The following is a 12,493-nucleotide window of genomic DNA, read 5'->3' on the forward strand; positions in this document are numbered from 1 at the left end:
TGTGAGACATAAGGCTGGACTCTAGGGGCTGATAGGATTGGTGAGGTTTGGTAAGCAAAGGCAAACCCTTTGAAGTCATCCTGCATGGTATCCATTCCATGGGGCCCAGCTCCCCAGGTTGAATGGATTCTTCCTTCCGCTAAAACATTCATGGGAAACCCAGAGTACGGTCCACCGTGTGATCGGGCAAAGTTCCTAAAACGCATCTCAGTTTACGTGCCCGGGAACACGTGTTGGTCGTTCAAGACGCTTTCCCGACACTCCTCACACTTGCAGAGTCAGTGCCTTTAACGTCCTGTTTGGCACACTTGGCAATTTCTGCACAAGATGGACAGGAATGGGGAGGACCAACGGGAGACTAGCTGTAGGTGTTTGGACGGGCACATTGAACTCTAATTTCCCCCCAGCATCCTTGGTAGATATGACACCAGTGAACAACGAAAGACCTATGTCGCCTCCAAAGGAAGCTTCTCCTTCGCCTTCTCTGCCGTCTTCCTCCGCTGGCGTCCCGCATGCTCTGGATAGTTCCTCCCCGCCTCAGGTAAGTGCCCTCGGGGCCCTGCACAGGGTGTGAGGCCGACAAGCTGCCTATACTCCTCCCACTTCCACACTGAGCTCTGGATTCCCAGCACCCTTGGGTCACCCCAAGTGCACAGCCAGGGCCAGAGGGGTGCTCTGTCAGGAGTCCACCCCACACCTCTTCACTTGTCCTTTCCACGAAAGTGCACCCTACTTCTTCTCAGCCACGGAGGGCACAGCCACCCACTCATTCAGCAGACTTTATAGGGCATGGAATCTGAGCTGGACTGTGGGATGCAGAGATGCTAGGGCTTGTGCTCTGCCCTTGAGGGCCTCACAGAGGGTGTTGAGGAGCTGGCAGCTGTAGGATGGCAGGCACAGAACGCAGGGTACCTTTGGTAGCAGCTGAGAACCTTGGAAGCAGCATCCCCCTTGAATAGAAAATGGCATCACCGAAGACAGTCATGGTTAGACTCTTTCCTTCAATATGGGTTTATCAAGCCTCTATTACCTGCCAGTCCTTGTTCTAGGCTCTGGGAAGTAGAATATCTAAGACAGAAAAGTACATACTCTTGTGAAGCTCTGATGACCAGAGCTCTTGGCAGGGCACAGTCGCTCCTTCTCAAGTCTTCTATATTCTTCCTTTGCCAAGCGCCAAGCTCCTGCATGCTAGAAATGGCTGCTTTCTCAGTGGGGAGAGGCATGAGTCAGGTTTTGAAGGGTCATTGGAAGATCCTAAAGGCTATCCTGCCACCACAGCTCCAAGCCAGAAGGGTAGCTGTCTCTCCTTACCTTAATGGTCTCCAAAGAAGAAGCCTTGGTTTCTTGGTTGTTGGAGGAACATACCTATGGGTGGAATGTGCCCTTTAGTAGGGACCATGGCTGAGCTTCCTTATGTGCCTGGCCACCCACAGGGACCAGGCCAGCCCTCCCCTCAGTGGCCCAGGAGCTTGTCAGTGACTTTGCTTTCCTTTCTGGCTTCCTACCCACCTAATCTAAGGCTCAGGAAAGACTTTGGTCAGTGATATGGGGGCTCTGGGCCAATTCCAGCCCATCCCAAGGGAGCCACTTAGAAGGAAGAGTGGCCCTCTGAAATCATCCTAGGCAGAATTCTTTTTGACTTTGGGTATATGAGATCTGGAGAGAGGAAGGGAGGGGGCTATAGACTGAGATGTGCGTCCCTCATATAAATAAATGCTGGGAACTTCTAAAAATCACTGCTCTTTTTTGCCTATCCCTTCCAGGTGACAGTTTGCAACCCTCCTTCTCAGGCCTCGAGAGGTCATTTCAGTCCTTCCACCCCAATCTTTCTGAGGCAAGCCAGGACCCAAGGACCACCCAAGGAAATCCCCCTACACATCCCTCATGGCCAAGTGCTGGAGCAGACAGAATACTGTCTGGTGAGGCCTGGTGGAGACGGCCTCGAAAGCTCGAGGCCATCCGGCCCTAAAGAGATGGCTTCTGATGGGAGTCGGGAAGCAGAGGCCCCTCCTGTGGGTACCAGAAGCATCCACAGAGGCCCACACCCCATTGGAGGGAAGGACAGGTGCTCGCCAGACCAACAGCTGTCTCCCAGGGCTGGAGAGGACCCTGGAGAAGGGAATACCAGACCCAGGAGGGGAGAGGAGGGTAGGTCAGAGCTGGCAGAGAAGAAGTTGGGCTTAAAGGAGCTGGTTCTCACTCAGGAGCAGAAGACTAGGTTGCTACATTGGAAAGACTCCAACCCTAAGAGCTTGCGCCTGGGAGCCAGGGTGCGGCTTTCCCAGAAAAGCACCGAGAATGGCCGAGGAGGAGGTGTGCTGAAACCAGTCCGCCCCTTGCTGCTCCCTCGGGCAGTGAGAGAGACCTTACCAGCCCAGAGAGAGGCTCAGGAGAAGATGGGGACCCCAGCTGAACGGACTCCCAGGGAGCAAAGCGTGGCCCCGCCCAAGTCCCCGCTGCGGCTCATAGCCAACGCCATCCGGAGGTCCCTGGAGCCGCTCCTCCCCAATTCCGACAGTGGGAGAAAGGCCTGGGCCAAGCCAGCGTCAAAGACCTTGCCCACCAGCCCACCCCACGCTTGCACTCGCTCATTCAGCCTTCGGAAAAGCAGCTCCAGTAAAGACTGGGACCAACCGTCCCCCAAGAGAGACATGGTGAGCAGGGCCTCAGCCTTCTCCCTGGGCCCCCCAGCCGCCAGGGCTGCCCAGCCCTCAGCCCCGAGCCCTCCTGACCCTGCCCTCCGCACCCACAGTTTGCCCAACCAGTCATCCAAGACGTTTCCTGCACTCGCGTCCCCACCCTGCAGCAAGATCGAAGATGTCCCCACCCTCCTGGAGAAAGTGAGTTTGCAAGAGACCGTCCCAGATGCTGCCAAGGATCCCAAGAAAAAGACCTCACTCTTTTCCTCCCTCAGACTCAAAGACAAATCTTTTGAGAGTTTCCTCCGAGAATCCAGACCAAGAAAGGACCTGCAAGACCTCTTCAGCAGCCCCAAGGGGAAGGTGCCGCCCATGGGCAATGCCCAGCACCCAGAGAAGCTGGTGCAGCTGGTCAGTGGCACCTGTCTGGGGCAGGGGGTCCCTCCTCCTTCTCCAGAGAAAGATGCAAGTAAGTGGCTCTTTCCTAACAAAAGTCTACCGTTCATGCCGGGCAATTCGTTATTGGATTAACAAGCAGGCATCTTTCATCTCCTTTTGCTTCTCAAATTAAATTCTGACAAAAGTAGGAAAACTTGAATTTAGAAAATTTGAAAAAAATCTGAAAAAATTAAATTTGAAATTACGTTCTAGAAAGTTTGGGGAGACAAAGAATCAACCATAATTCCGCTACTTTCCCACTCATTGACCATATGAATATTTTTCACTATTATACATAAAATTTTATCATTTAAATCAACATCATATCATAGCTATTAAGCCAATTACCTCATAGTCTACATAAATGTGATATAATGGCTGTAGAATATTCTGTCTAGTGTTTATGTTATTATTTAATGAACTATTATCATTTAACACATATATATATGAATATATTTATATTTTATATATGGTATTGAATGAACATTTTTATGCATATAGCTTTTTCTCTCCTTTGAATTATATTTTTTTAGGATAGGTTCTAAGAAATGGAATTACTAGTTGAAAAGTGTGAGTTTTTTAAGATTCTTAACTGATACTGACAAATTGTTTTTTAAAAGAGAATTGTACCGGTAAAGACTATATAGGTTCTTTCTGTGTTATTTCTTAGAACTGTGCGTTGTAAATTTCAGTTAAAACAAGGGGAAGGTACCAGTTTATATTTCACCATTAATGAGAGTACCCTTTGCACCACACTGTTACCTGCATTCAGTATCATATTTTTTCAGGGTTGCTATTTTACTAGTCAAGAAAATGGTGTCTCTTTTAAACTTGTATATTTTTATCATTAGCTTAAACACATTTATGTATATTTGGCTACCAATGGGACCTAAGGCTTTTTTATATTTAAATCTGATTATAATTTTTCAAATTATAAAATTAATATATCAACAGATCAGAATAATTCAACAACAAGGAAATATTCTTAAAAAGTAACGTAATCTCTCGTATCCTTAGAGACAGTGTGAACACTTTGTTGTTGTTGTTATTTGTTTGACTGCTTTAAACAAACTGATTCTACCATCCCTATTGTCGAGAACTTTTTCTTTATTTCTTTAAACTTTAAAAACATTTAACTGGGGCTTCCCTGGTGGCGGAGTGGTTGAGAGTCCGCCTGCCGATGCGGGGGACGCGGGTTCGTGCCCCGGTCCGGGAGGATCCCACGTGCCGCGGAGCGGCTGGGCCCGTGAGCCATGGCCGCTGAGCCTGCGCGTCCGGAGCCTGTGCTCCGCAGCGGGAGAGGCCACAACAGTGAGAGGCCCGCGTACCGCAAAAAAACAAAAAAACAAAAAAACAAAAAAAAACATTTAATTTTTATTTTGGGACTTCAGTTTTCAAGCAAAAAATTATTTTTCTCTTTTGGTGCTTTACTCAAAAAGCTATACAGATTAACAAGAGACTTTATTTTCAGCCAATTCAGGATAAGCATGGACAGGCTGGTGTATAACTACACCCTTTTTATTACATCATAAAGTTTAATCATGCTGTGCATTTTTTGATAGATAATACATTCACATGGCTCAAAATAAAAGGGTACAAAAGGCACAAAATGAATAGTCCTATCTCCCATCCCTGTCCCTGTCTGTCCCTGAGCCGTCCAGGTCCTATCCCTGATGACAGATACTATTATCAGGTTCTTGGGCATTCTTCCAGACAAGATTTATGAATATATGAGAAAATTTACATATCATATTCTTTCTTTTTTGAACAAATAAAAACATGCTAGCATATTGTACATACTTTTTTTGAACTTCTAATTTTATTTTGGAGATCATTCTGTGTTAGTACATAAAGAACCTTCTCCTTCATTTCATAGCTCCATGGTATTCCATTGTGTAGACGTACCATAATTTACGCAGCCAGTCAGGCCCCTGTGATGGAAAGCTTAAGTATTTCAAAATTTTGTTATTGCAAACAGTGCTACAATAATGAAGAACTTGGGCCATTTGGCATATGTGTGAATTTACCTCTAAGATAAATTCCTAGAAGTGGAAATGCTGGAACACAGTACATGTGAATTGAGAATTTTGATAGATATTTTTTGCCAAATTGTCCTCCATCAAAGTGGTGCTGCCTCACCCTCCCCAGCAGCAAAGTATGAGAGTGGCTATTTCTACACTGCAGTGCGCTACCCAACTTTAAAAAAAATCTTTACCAGCCTGATTACAGATTGAGCATCTCTTCATACATCGAAGAGTCATTTGTATTTCCTTTTCTGTGAACTGTTGTTTCTCTCTTTACCTAGTTTTCTGTTGGGTTGTTGGTATTTTTCTTGATAAAATGTAGGGACTCTTGTAAAAGGGAAACTTAGCTTTTTTCTTGTGATATAAATTACAAATACTTTTTCCAGCTTCTTGTTTGTGGTTAACTTTGTTTATGGTGATTTTTGCCGCATAAAATTTTACTTTTATATAATAGTTGTAGCAATTTTCCATTTTACGGCTTCTGGGCTTTGTACAGTATAATTCAGAAAGAACTTTTTCTAAGTTTATGGACCAAGTTTCTTATTTTTTTACATTTATATGTTTATATCAAGAAATTACCCTGGGGCTTCCCTGGTGGCGCAGTGGTTGAGAATCTGCCTGCCAATGCAGGGGACATGGGTTCAAGCCCTGGTTTGGGAAGATCCCACATGCCGCGGAGTGGCTAGGCCCGTGAGCCACAATTACTGAGCCTGCGCGTCTGGAGCCTGTGCTCCTCAACAAGAGAGGCCATGATAGTGAGAGGCCCGCGCACCGCGATGAGGAGTGGCCCCCACTTGCCACAACTAGAGAAAGCCCTCGCACAGAAATGAAGACCCAACACAGCCAAAAATAAATAAATAAATAACACAAGATGAAAGCAATCTGCAGATTACTTATAAAAAAAAAAAAAAAAAAAAAAAAAATCTAAAAAAAAAAAAAAAAAAAAGAAAGAAATTACCCTAGTATAAAATGTGAGCTATGGATCCAACCTTCTTTTTGTAGATGTCTCTTTGGTTATCCTAAAATAATTTAGTGAATATTCATCTTTTCTTCTCTTATGTGAGATGACATCTTTATCATATATCAGATTCCTGTACTTGGACTGATTTCCACACCATCTATTATATTCTATCGAGTTGTCTGTTATGTATCAGTTCCATGCTGTTCTGATTATTTTCCTTTATATATTTATATATTTTAAAAATTCTGTATTTTACCATCTGGTAGGAAGAGTATTTCATTATTGATCTTCTCTTTCAAAACTTTCCTGGCTCTTCTTGCTTCTTTGATATTCTATATGGACTGAGCATTAGCTTGCCTATGTACCCCCAAAATCCTGTGAGTACTTTTATGGGATTAAGTTTACAAACTAACTCGGTGAGAATTTACAACCTTATGATATGAATTGCCTTTCCATTTGCCCATATCTTTTTTTGTGACCCTCTGGAATATTCTAAACTTTACATCATATAGATCTTGCATATTTATTGTTAAGTTTATTACTAGATATGTTTGTTTTTGTTGCTGTTATAGATATTTTCCATTTTATCCTCTTACTATTGTGTATATGAAATTTATTGATTTCTGTATAGTAATTTTTGACCCATCCATTTTTACTAAATTCTCTTTGCTTGTAAATGTTTTTCAATGACTTCTCCTAGGTCCTCCCCAAATATACAGTCATAACATCTACAAATAATGATAACTTTACCTCTTGTTTTTAAGTTGTGTAGCACTAACTTATTTTGTTTCCTAGTTTCTTTGGTTTCCACAATCTCTAGAACAATATTAAGGTAGTGATAATGGTTTCTATATTATATTCTGAACTTTAATGAGAATGCATCTCATTAAATGTTTCCCCATTTAAGCATGGTGCTGGCTTCTGGGTTGACCCAGATATATTTTGAGAAAATAGCCATCTAGTCCTGTTCTATTAAAAGTATTTTAAATCGTGAATGGATGTTGAATTTTATTAAATGTTAGCACAGTTTGAGATGACTGCATGATTTTTGCTCCGTAGTTTCGTTAATAGTATGAATTATGTAATGGATTCGCTGATGCTGAACCATCCTTGTATTGCTGAAATAGATACCGCTCAGCATGGTGTCTTATTATTTAATGTACTTTTCTGTTCTGTTTGCTGATATTTTATTTAAGATTTTTGCATCAAATTCATAGTGAGATTAGCCTTTAGTTTACTTACATCCTATTTATATGACTTCTGTATGTGCTGATTAGAATAAGTTGCGGTAAATGTGTTTTCCTGATTTATTTTCCACGGAGGGCTGCATTCATTTATATTCATTAGGAAGTGGTGTGACTTCCTTAGCTTGGAACAGAATGGGAGTACAGAATGGAATTAGGTTAAAGCTGACCAGCTCTGAATATAGTGCCTGGACCCATCGCATAGAAGAGCTTTGTGTTTCTGAGGTGTTCTTAAGTCAGTATCCTAAGAATGTAAAGATTTTACCTACCCTATCAGATAAGGCCCATTAGTTTCCTTGTATTTCCCTGCCCTCGCCCAGCCTACCAATCACAAAGACACACACACACACACACACACACACACACACACACACACACACACACAGCTCACTTTACACTTAACTTCCTGCACACTTCCATGCAATGGAGAGAGAAAACAGTATTGAAACGGAGAGTGAGAAACTTTCAAAATTTATTCACATGGAAATACCTCAGATTTACGATCACTTGAATAAAGAGCCAGCTGAAATTTAATTTTTCTCATTTTTACAACACACCTTGCCAGGTAAATTATTGGTAAACATAAACTTCTCAGAGTCTTTTACTTGGGGGCATAAACTGACTTCAAGCACTTACCAGTGCCAATTTTATACCAACAATTGTAATGCTAATTATTGCTCCTCTATGTAATTAAACAAAGCACCCCGAGAACCTCTCTTTTAAAATTTTTGTGTAAAATATTTATTGCAGTATAAAATACATACACAAATACTAAGTACAAAACTGATGAATTTTTGCAAAGTGCACATTTGTGTAATCACCTTGGAGATCAAGATATAGAACACTACCAGCATTCAGAAGACTCCCTCATGCTTCTTCCCAAATATATGTGCCACCCAACAAAAGTGCGTACCATCTGACTTCTGTCATCTTAGATTACTTTTGCAATTTTTTTTGTTTGTTTGTTTTTACGGTACGCAGGCCTCTCGCTGTTGTGGCCTCTCCCGTTGCGGAGCACAGGCTCCGGACGCGCAGGCTCAGCGGCCATGGCTCACGGGCCCAGCCGCTCCGCGGCATGTGGGATCCTCCCGGACCGGGGCACGAACCCGCGTCCCCCGCATCGGCAGGCGGACTCTCAACCACTGCGCCACCAGGGAAGCCCGACTTTTGCAATTTTTTGACTTTATAAATTTGAATCATTCAGTCTTGTGGTAGGCAAAATTCTGAGAGGACCCCGTGCTGCCTGCCTCCCATGTTCTTGCCCTGTGTACTTCCGTCCTCTTGAATATGGTGGAATGTGAATATGGTGCATCTCACTCCTGTGCTTAGGGTATGGGGTTTTGCAATTGTAATTAAGTTCCAAGACAATTGAGTTTGAGTTCATCAAAAGGGAAATGGGTAGGCCTAACATAATCGGGTGAGCCCTTAACAAGGACTGGGCCCTTCCCGAAGTCAGAAATTCAAAGCATGAGAAAGACATGGTCCTGCTGGCCTCGAAGGAGTAACCTGTCATGCAGTGAGAGAACTTACGAGCAGGAGGCCTCTAGGAGCTACAACCAGCTGACAGCCAGCAAGAAAACGGACCCCGTGTCCTACAACCACTAGGAACTGAATTCTGCCAACAACCTGAATGAGCTGGAAGAGAACCCTTAGCTGCAAATGAGACCCCCAACCCAGTGGACACCCTGACTGCAGCTTTGGGAGACACTGAGCAGAGGATCCAGTGGAGCCAGGCCTGCACTTCTGACCTACATGACTATGAGATAATCAGTAGGTGCTATTGTAAGCTGCTATGGTGTTCACTGCTCCCACAACAATAGAAAACTAATACAAGTATGTGCTCTTTTGTGCCTGGCTTCTTTCACTAAACGTTAAGCGGGGTGTATCCATGTCCATATGCGTAGCAGTGGTTTCCTCTTTTCCACCACCTCATTTTATTCGCTTGTCTGAATATGACACTCTTTACTGGTGCATTCTGATGCTTGGCACTTAGGTTGTTTTCAGTTGTTTTTTATTGTGAAGAATGCTGCTTTCAGCACCCTTATACATAGTGTTTCTGTTGGGTATTGTCAAAGATAAACAAAGCCAGATACTAGTTAAAGTGGTAAGGACAGAGTTTAATTAGTAATTTATTGTTACAGTAGGGAAGAGAGTTCAGTATGAACTGAACTCAGCTTTGATTTTGCCAGAGGTGGCTGGGTGTTTGACAGGGAGAATGAGGGAATAGGGAGAGGGGTGAGTGGGGTCTCAGTAGAGTCAGGGAAGTGAAAAGTTCTATACGGTTGGTTAGTGTAAATGCTGGTTAGGTCAGCTGGGTCTGTTAGCTGGCAGTGATTGAAGTTAGGATTCTGTCCTCCCCCAGAAACTGGGAGACTGAGGCCCTATCCTTCCTGATGATTACATTTGAAAGGACTGGCTTTCTGGTCCTCCTGAGTGGTAGGAGATACATATACATCTCAAAGGGACAGAAGAAGCATTGACAGTTGTAAGCCCTTTTTAGTAAAGGCGCTAAGAAAGTGTGGTCAGGAGCCTATAGACAGGTGTTGGCTGGAACAAACAGTAAATTCATTTGTCAGTCTTGAGTTTTCTTAGGCAGGTACTTTAAGGGGGACTGGGTCATCCTAGGGATGTGGCCTTGAACTGTTAGAAACTGCCAGCGTTTAAGTCTTTCAGTGTAGGAAGAAGAGGGTGGGCTAAACTATTTGTGTTGAGAGCCGAGTTGCTACGGGCCAAGTTTGAGGTCTAGTCGAGGGGGCTCAGGTGAGCTTGGCTAGAGTATGGGCAAAGAGAGAATCTCTGTCAGCACGTACCTGGGAGTGAATTGCTAGGTCCTGGGGTTAGGCGTGATTGGTTTGCTTTAGTAGGTACTGTCAAATGGTTTTCCAAAGTGGTTGTGCCAATGTGTATACCCTCCAGCAGGAACTGAGAACTCCCCTTGAGCTACATCCTTGCCAACACTCCATAGTCTCAGTTTTGTTTTGTTTTGTTTTGTTGATGTCACCATTTTTATGGGCGTGTGGTGGTATCTTATGGTTTTAATTGGCATTTACCTGATAATGATGTTGCACTACTGTTCACATGCTTATGTAGATATTTTCTTGTATGATATCTCTATTCAAGTCTTTTGTCCATACTTTCATTATGTAGTCAGCCCTTTCCTTATTGGTTTGTAATCTGTGTAGATTCTGGATATAAGTCCTTTGTCAGATATATGTATATATAAAATATCTTCTCCCACTCTTCCGCTCACTTTTTCACTCTCTAAAGGTGTTTTTGATAAACAAAGGCACTTATTTTAATAAAACCAAATTTATCAATATTTTCCCTTATTGTTGTTGATTTTTGCATCCTGTTTATGAGATCTTCCCTATCCTGAGGTCACAAAGATACTGTTGTGTGTTACCTTCTGGAACTGCACTGTCCAATAGGGTAGCCACTATTTCACACTTGAGATAGGGCTAGTGTGAGTAAGGAATTGAACTTTTAATTTTATTTATGTTAATGGATTTAAATTTTAAAACTGAAGCTGTATAAAATATTTTTCTATTCAACTCAACTTTTCTCTTTTGATAGGATTACATTTCACTTTAATTATTGAAAATGTATTGTCTAAACCAAGATGTGCTCATTCCAAGAAGCTCTCATTGTCTGGTTCACAAAATGTCCCTGGCCAGGTACTCAGCATCAAAGACATAAGGGCCTTGAAAGTTCTAACAAGCCAGAAAAGCGTTGATGTTCCCCTTCGTGGAAAGTAGCACTGGCCTTCAACAGCACAGACATTCCCGTTTGGTTAAGCCACAGCTTACTCTTGGGCTGGGAGTCCTTGTGGGGGAAAGTTGTAGATGTTTACAAATTCAAGCCCATGTTTAAAACCATTCAAGGGCTTCCCTGGTGGCACAGTGGTTAAGAATCCACCTGCCAAAAAAAAAGAATCCACCTGCCAATGCAGGGGACACGGGTTTGAGCCCTCGTCCGGGAAGATCCCACATGCTGCAAAGCAGTTAAGCCTGTGAACCACAACTACTAAGCCTGTGCTCTACAGCCCGTGGTCCGTAACAAGAAAAGCCACCGCAATGAGAAGCCCGCTCACCGCAACGAAGAGTAGCCCCTGCTCACTGCAACTAGAGAAAGCCGGCGCACAGCAACAAAGACCCAATGCAGCCAAAAATAAATAAATAAATAAATATTTAAAAATTTTAAAAAACCATTCAAATACTTCCAAAAATTAAAGTTATATCTGAAAACCATTTGTATGGTTCTTTCCATAAATTTCAAAGGTCAGTAACTATTATTTTGGTGCATATAGTGGGCTGTACCAAGTAATATCTCCCCTTGAGCATCCCGGCAAATCAACCCAGGTAAACTGGTTATTACTTCAGTCACTTATTTATCACCAGTGATGAGTTTCATTTTGGGAGCGCATGTAATTTTTATAAAATTTACCTTGTTTTCCACAAATCTTTTCTACAAATAAAGGAGCTATATATGAAAAAAAAAAAAAAAACACAAGAAACAAGATGTGCTGTAAGTATAAAATACGCACCAGATTCTGAAGACTTAGTTTGAATGAAATAATGTAAAAGATCTCATTAATATTTTTATATTTGATTACACATTGAAATGATAATATTTTTGAAATTTGAGCTAAACATATGATTAAGACTAATTTCATCTGTCTGTTTTTACATTTTTTAATGTGGCTACTAGAAAATCATAAATGACATACATGGCTCATGTTGGATCTCTATTGTACAACACTGTTATAGAAGCTTTATTATTTTATCTTTTCATAATTAAGTCTATGACCAACGTAGGATAGATTTTTGTGTATTCTGTGAGGTAGGGTGAGTGTTTATTTTTTTTCCATGTTGTTATCCAATTGATTCAGCAGCATTTATTTAAAAAGCCATCTCTTTCCCCCACTTCATTGCAGTGACACTTTTGTCATTAATGAGGCAGGTTCATTTTTGAACCTTCTATTCATTTCCACTGGTTTGTCTGTCCTCGCACCTGAATCGCACTGTTTTCATTATGTGGTTTTATAATAAATCTTCATAGTCTGAAGTAAATTCTCCACTTTGTTCTTCAAGATTGTTTGATATTCTTGGCCTTTTGCGTTTCCATGTGACTTACAGAATCAACTCATCAGTTTCCACAAAAATATTTTCTGGGCATATGACTAGTATT

The 12,493-nt window shown here is 42.3% G+C and overlaps 1 protein-coding gene across 1 annotated transcript in view; it reads left to right on the forward strand.

The window, feature by feature from the left end:
• The first annotated feature begins 421 nt into the window (after positions 1-421).
• LOC103069633 (MICAL C-terminal-like protein) overlaps positions 422-12,493 on the forward strand; it is a 55,473-nt gene continuing 43,401 nt past the window's right edge. The window contains exons 1-2 of the mRNA XM_007471411.1: positions 422-541; positions 1,764-3,108. Coding sequence (XP_007471473.1) covers positions 422-541; positions 1,764-3,108 — 1,465 coding nt within the window. The remainder of the gene's footprint in view (positions 542-1,763; positions 3,109-12,493) is intronic.

This window comes from Lipotes vexillifer, unplaced genomic scaffold (genome assembly GCF_000442215.2).
Source record: "Lipotes vexillifer unplaced genomic scaffold, Lipotes_vexillifer_v1.1 scaffold6, whole genome shotgun sequence".
NCBI classification, from domain to species: Eukaryota; Metazoa; Chordata; class Mammalia; order Artiodactyla; family Lipotidae; genus Lipotes; species Lipotes vexillifer.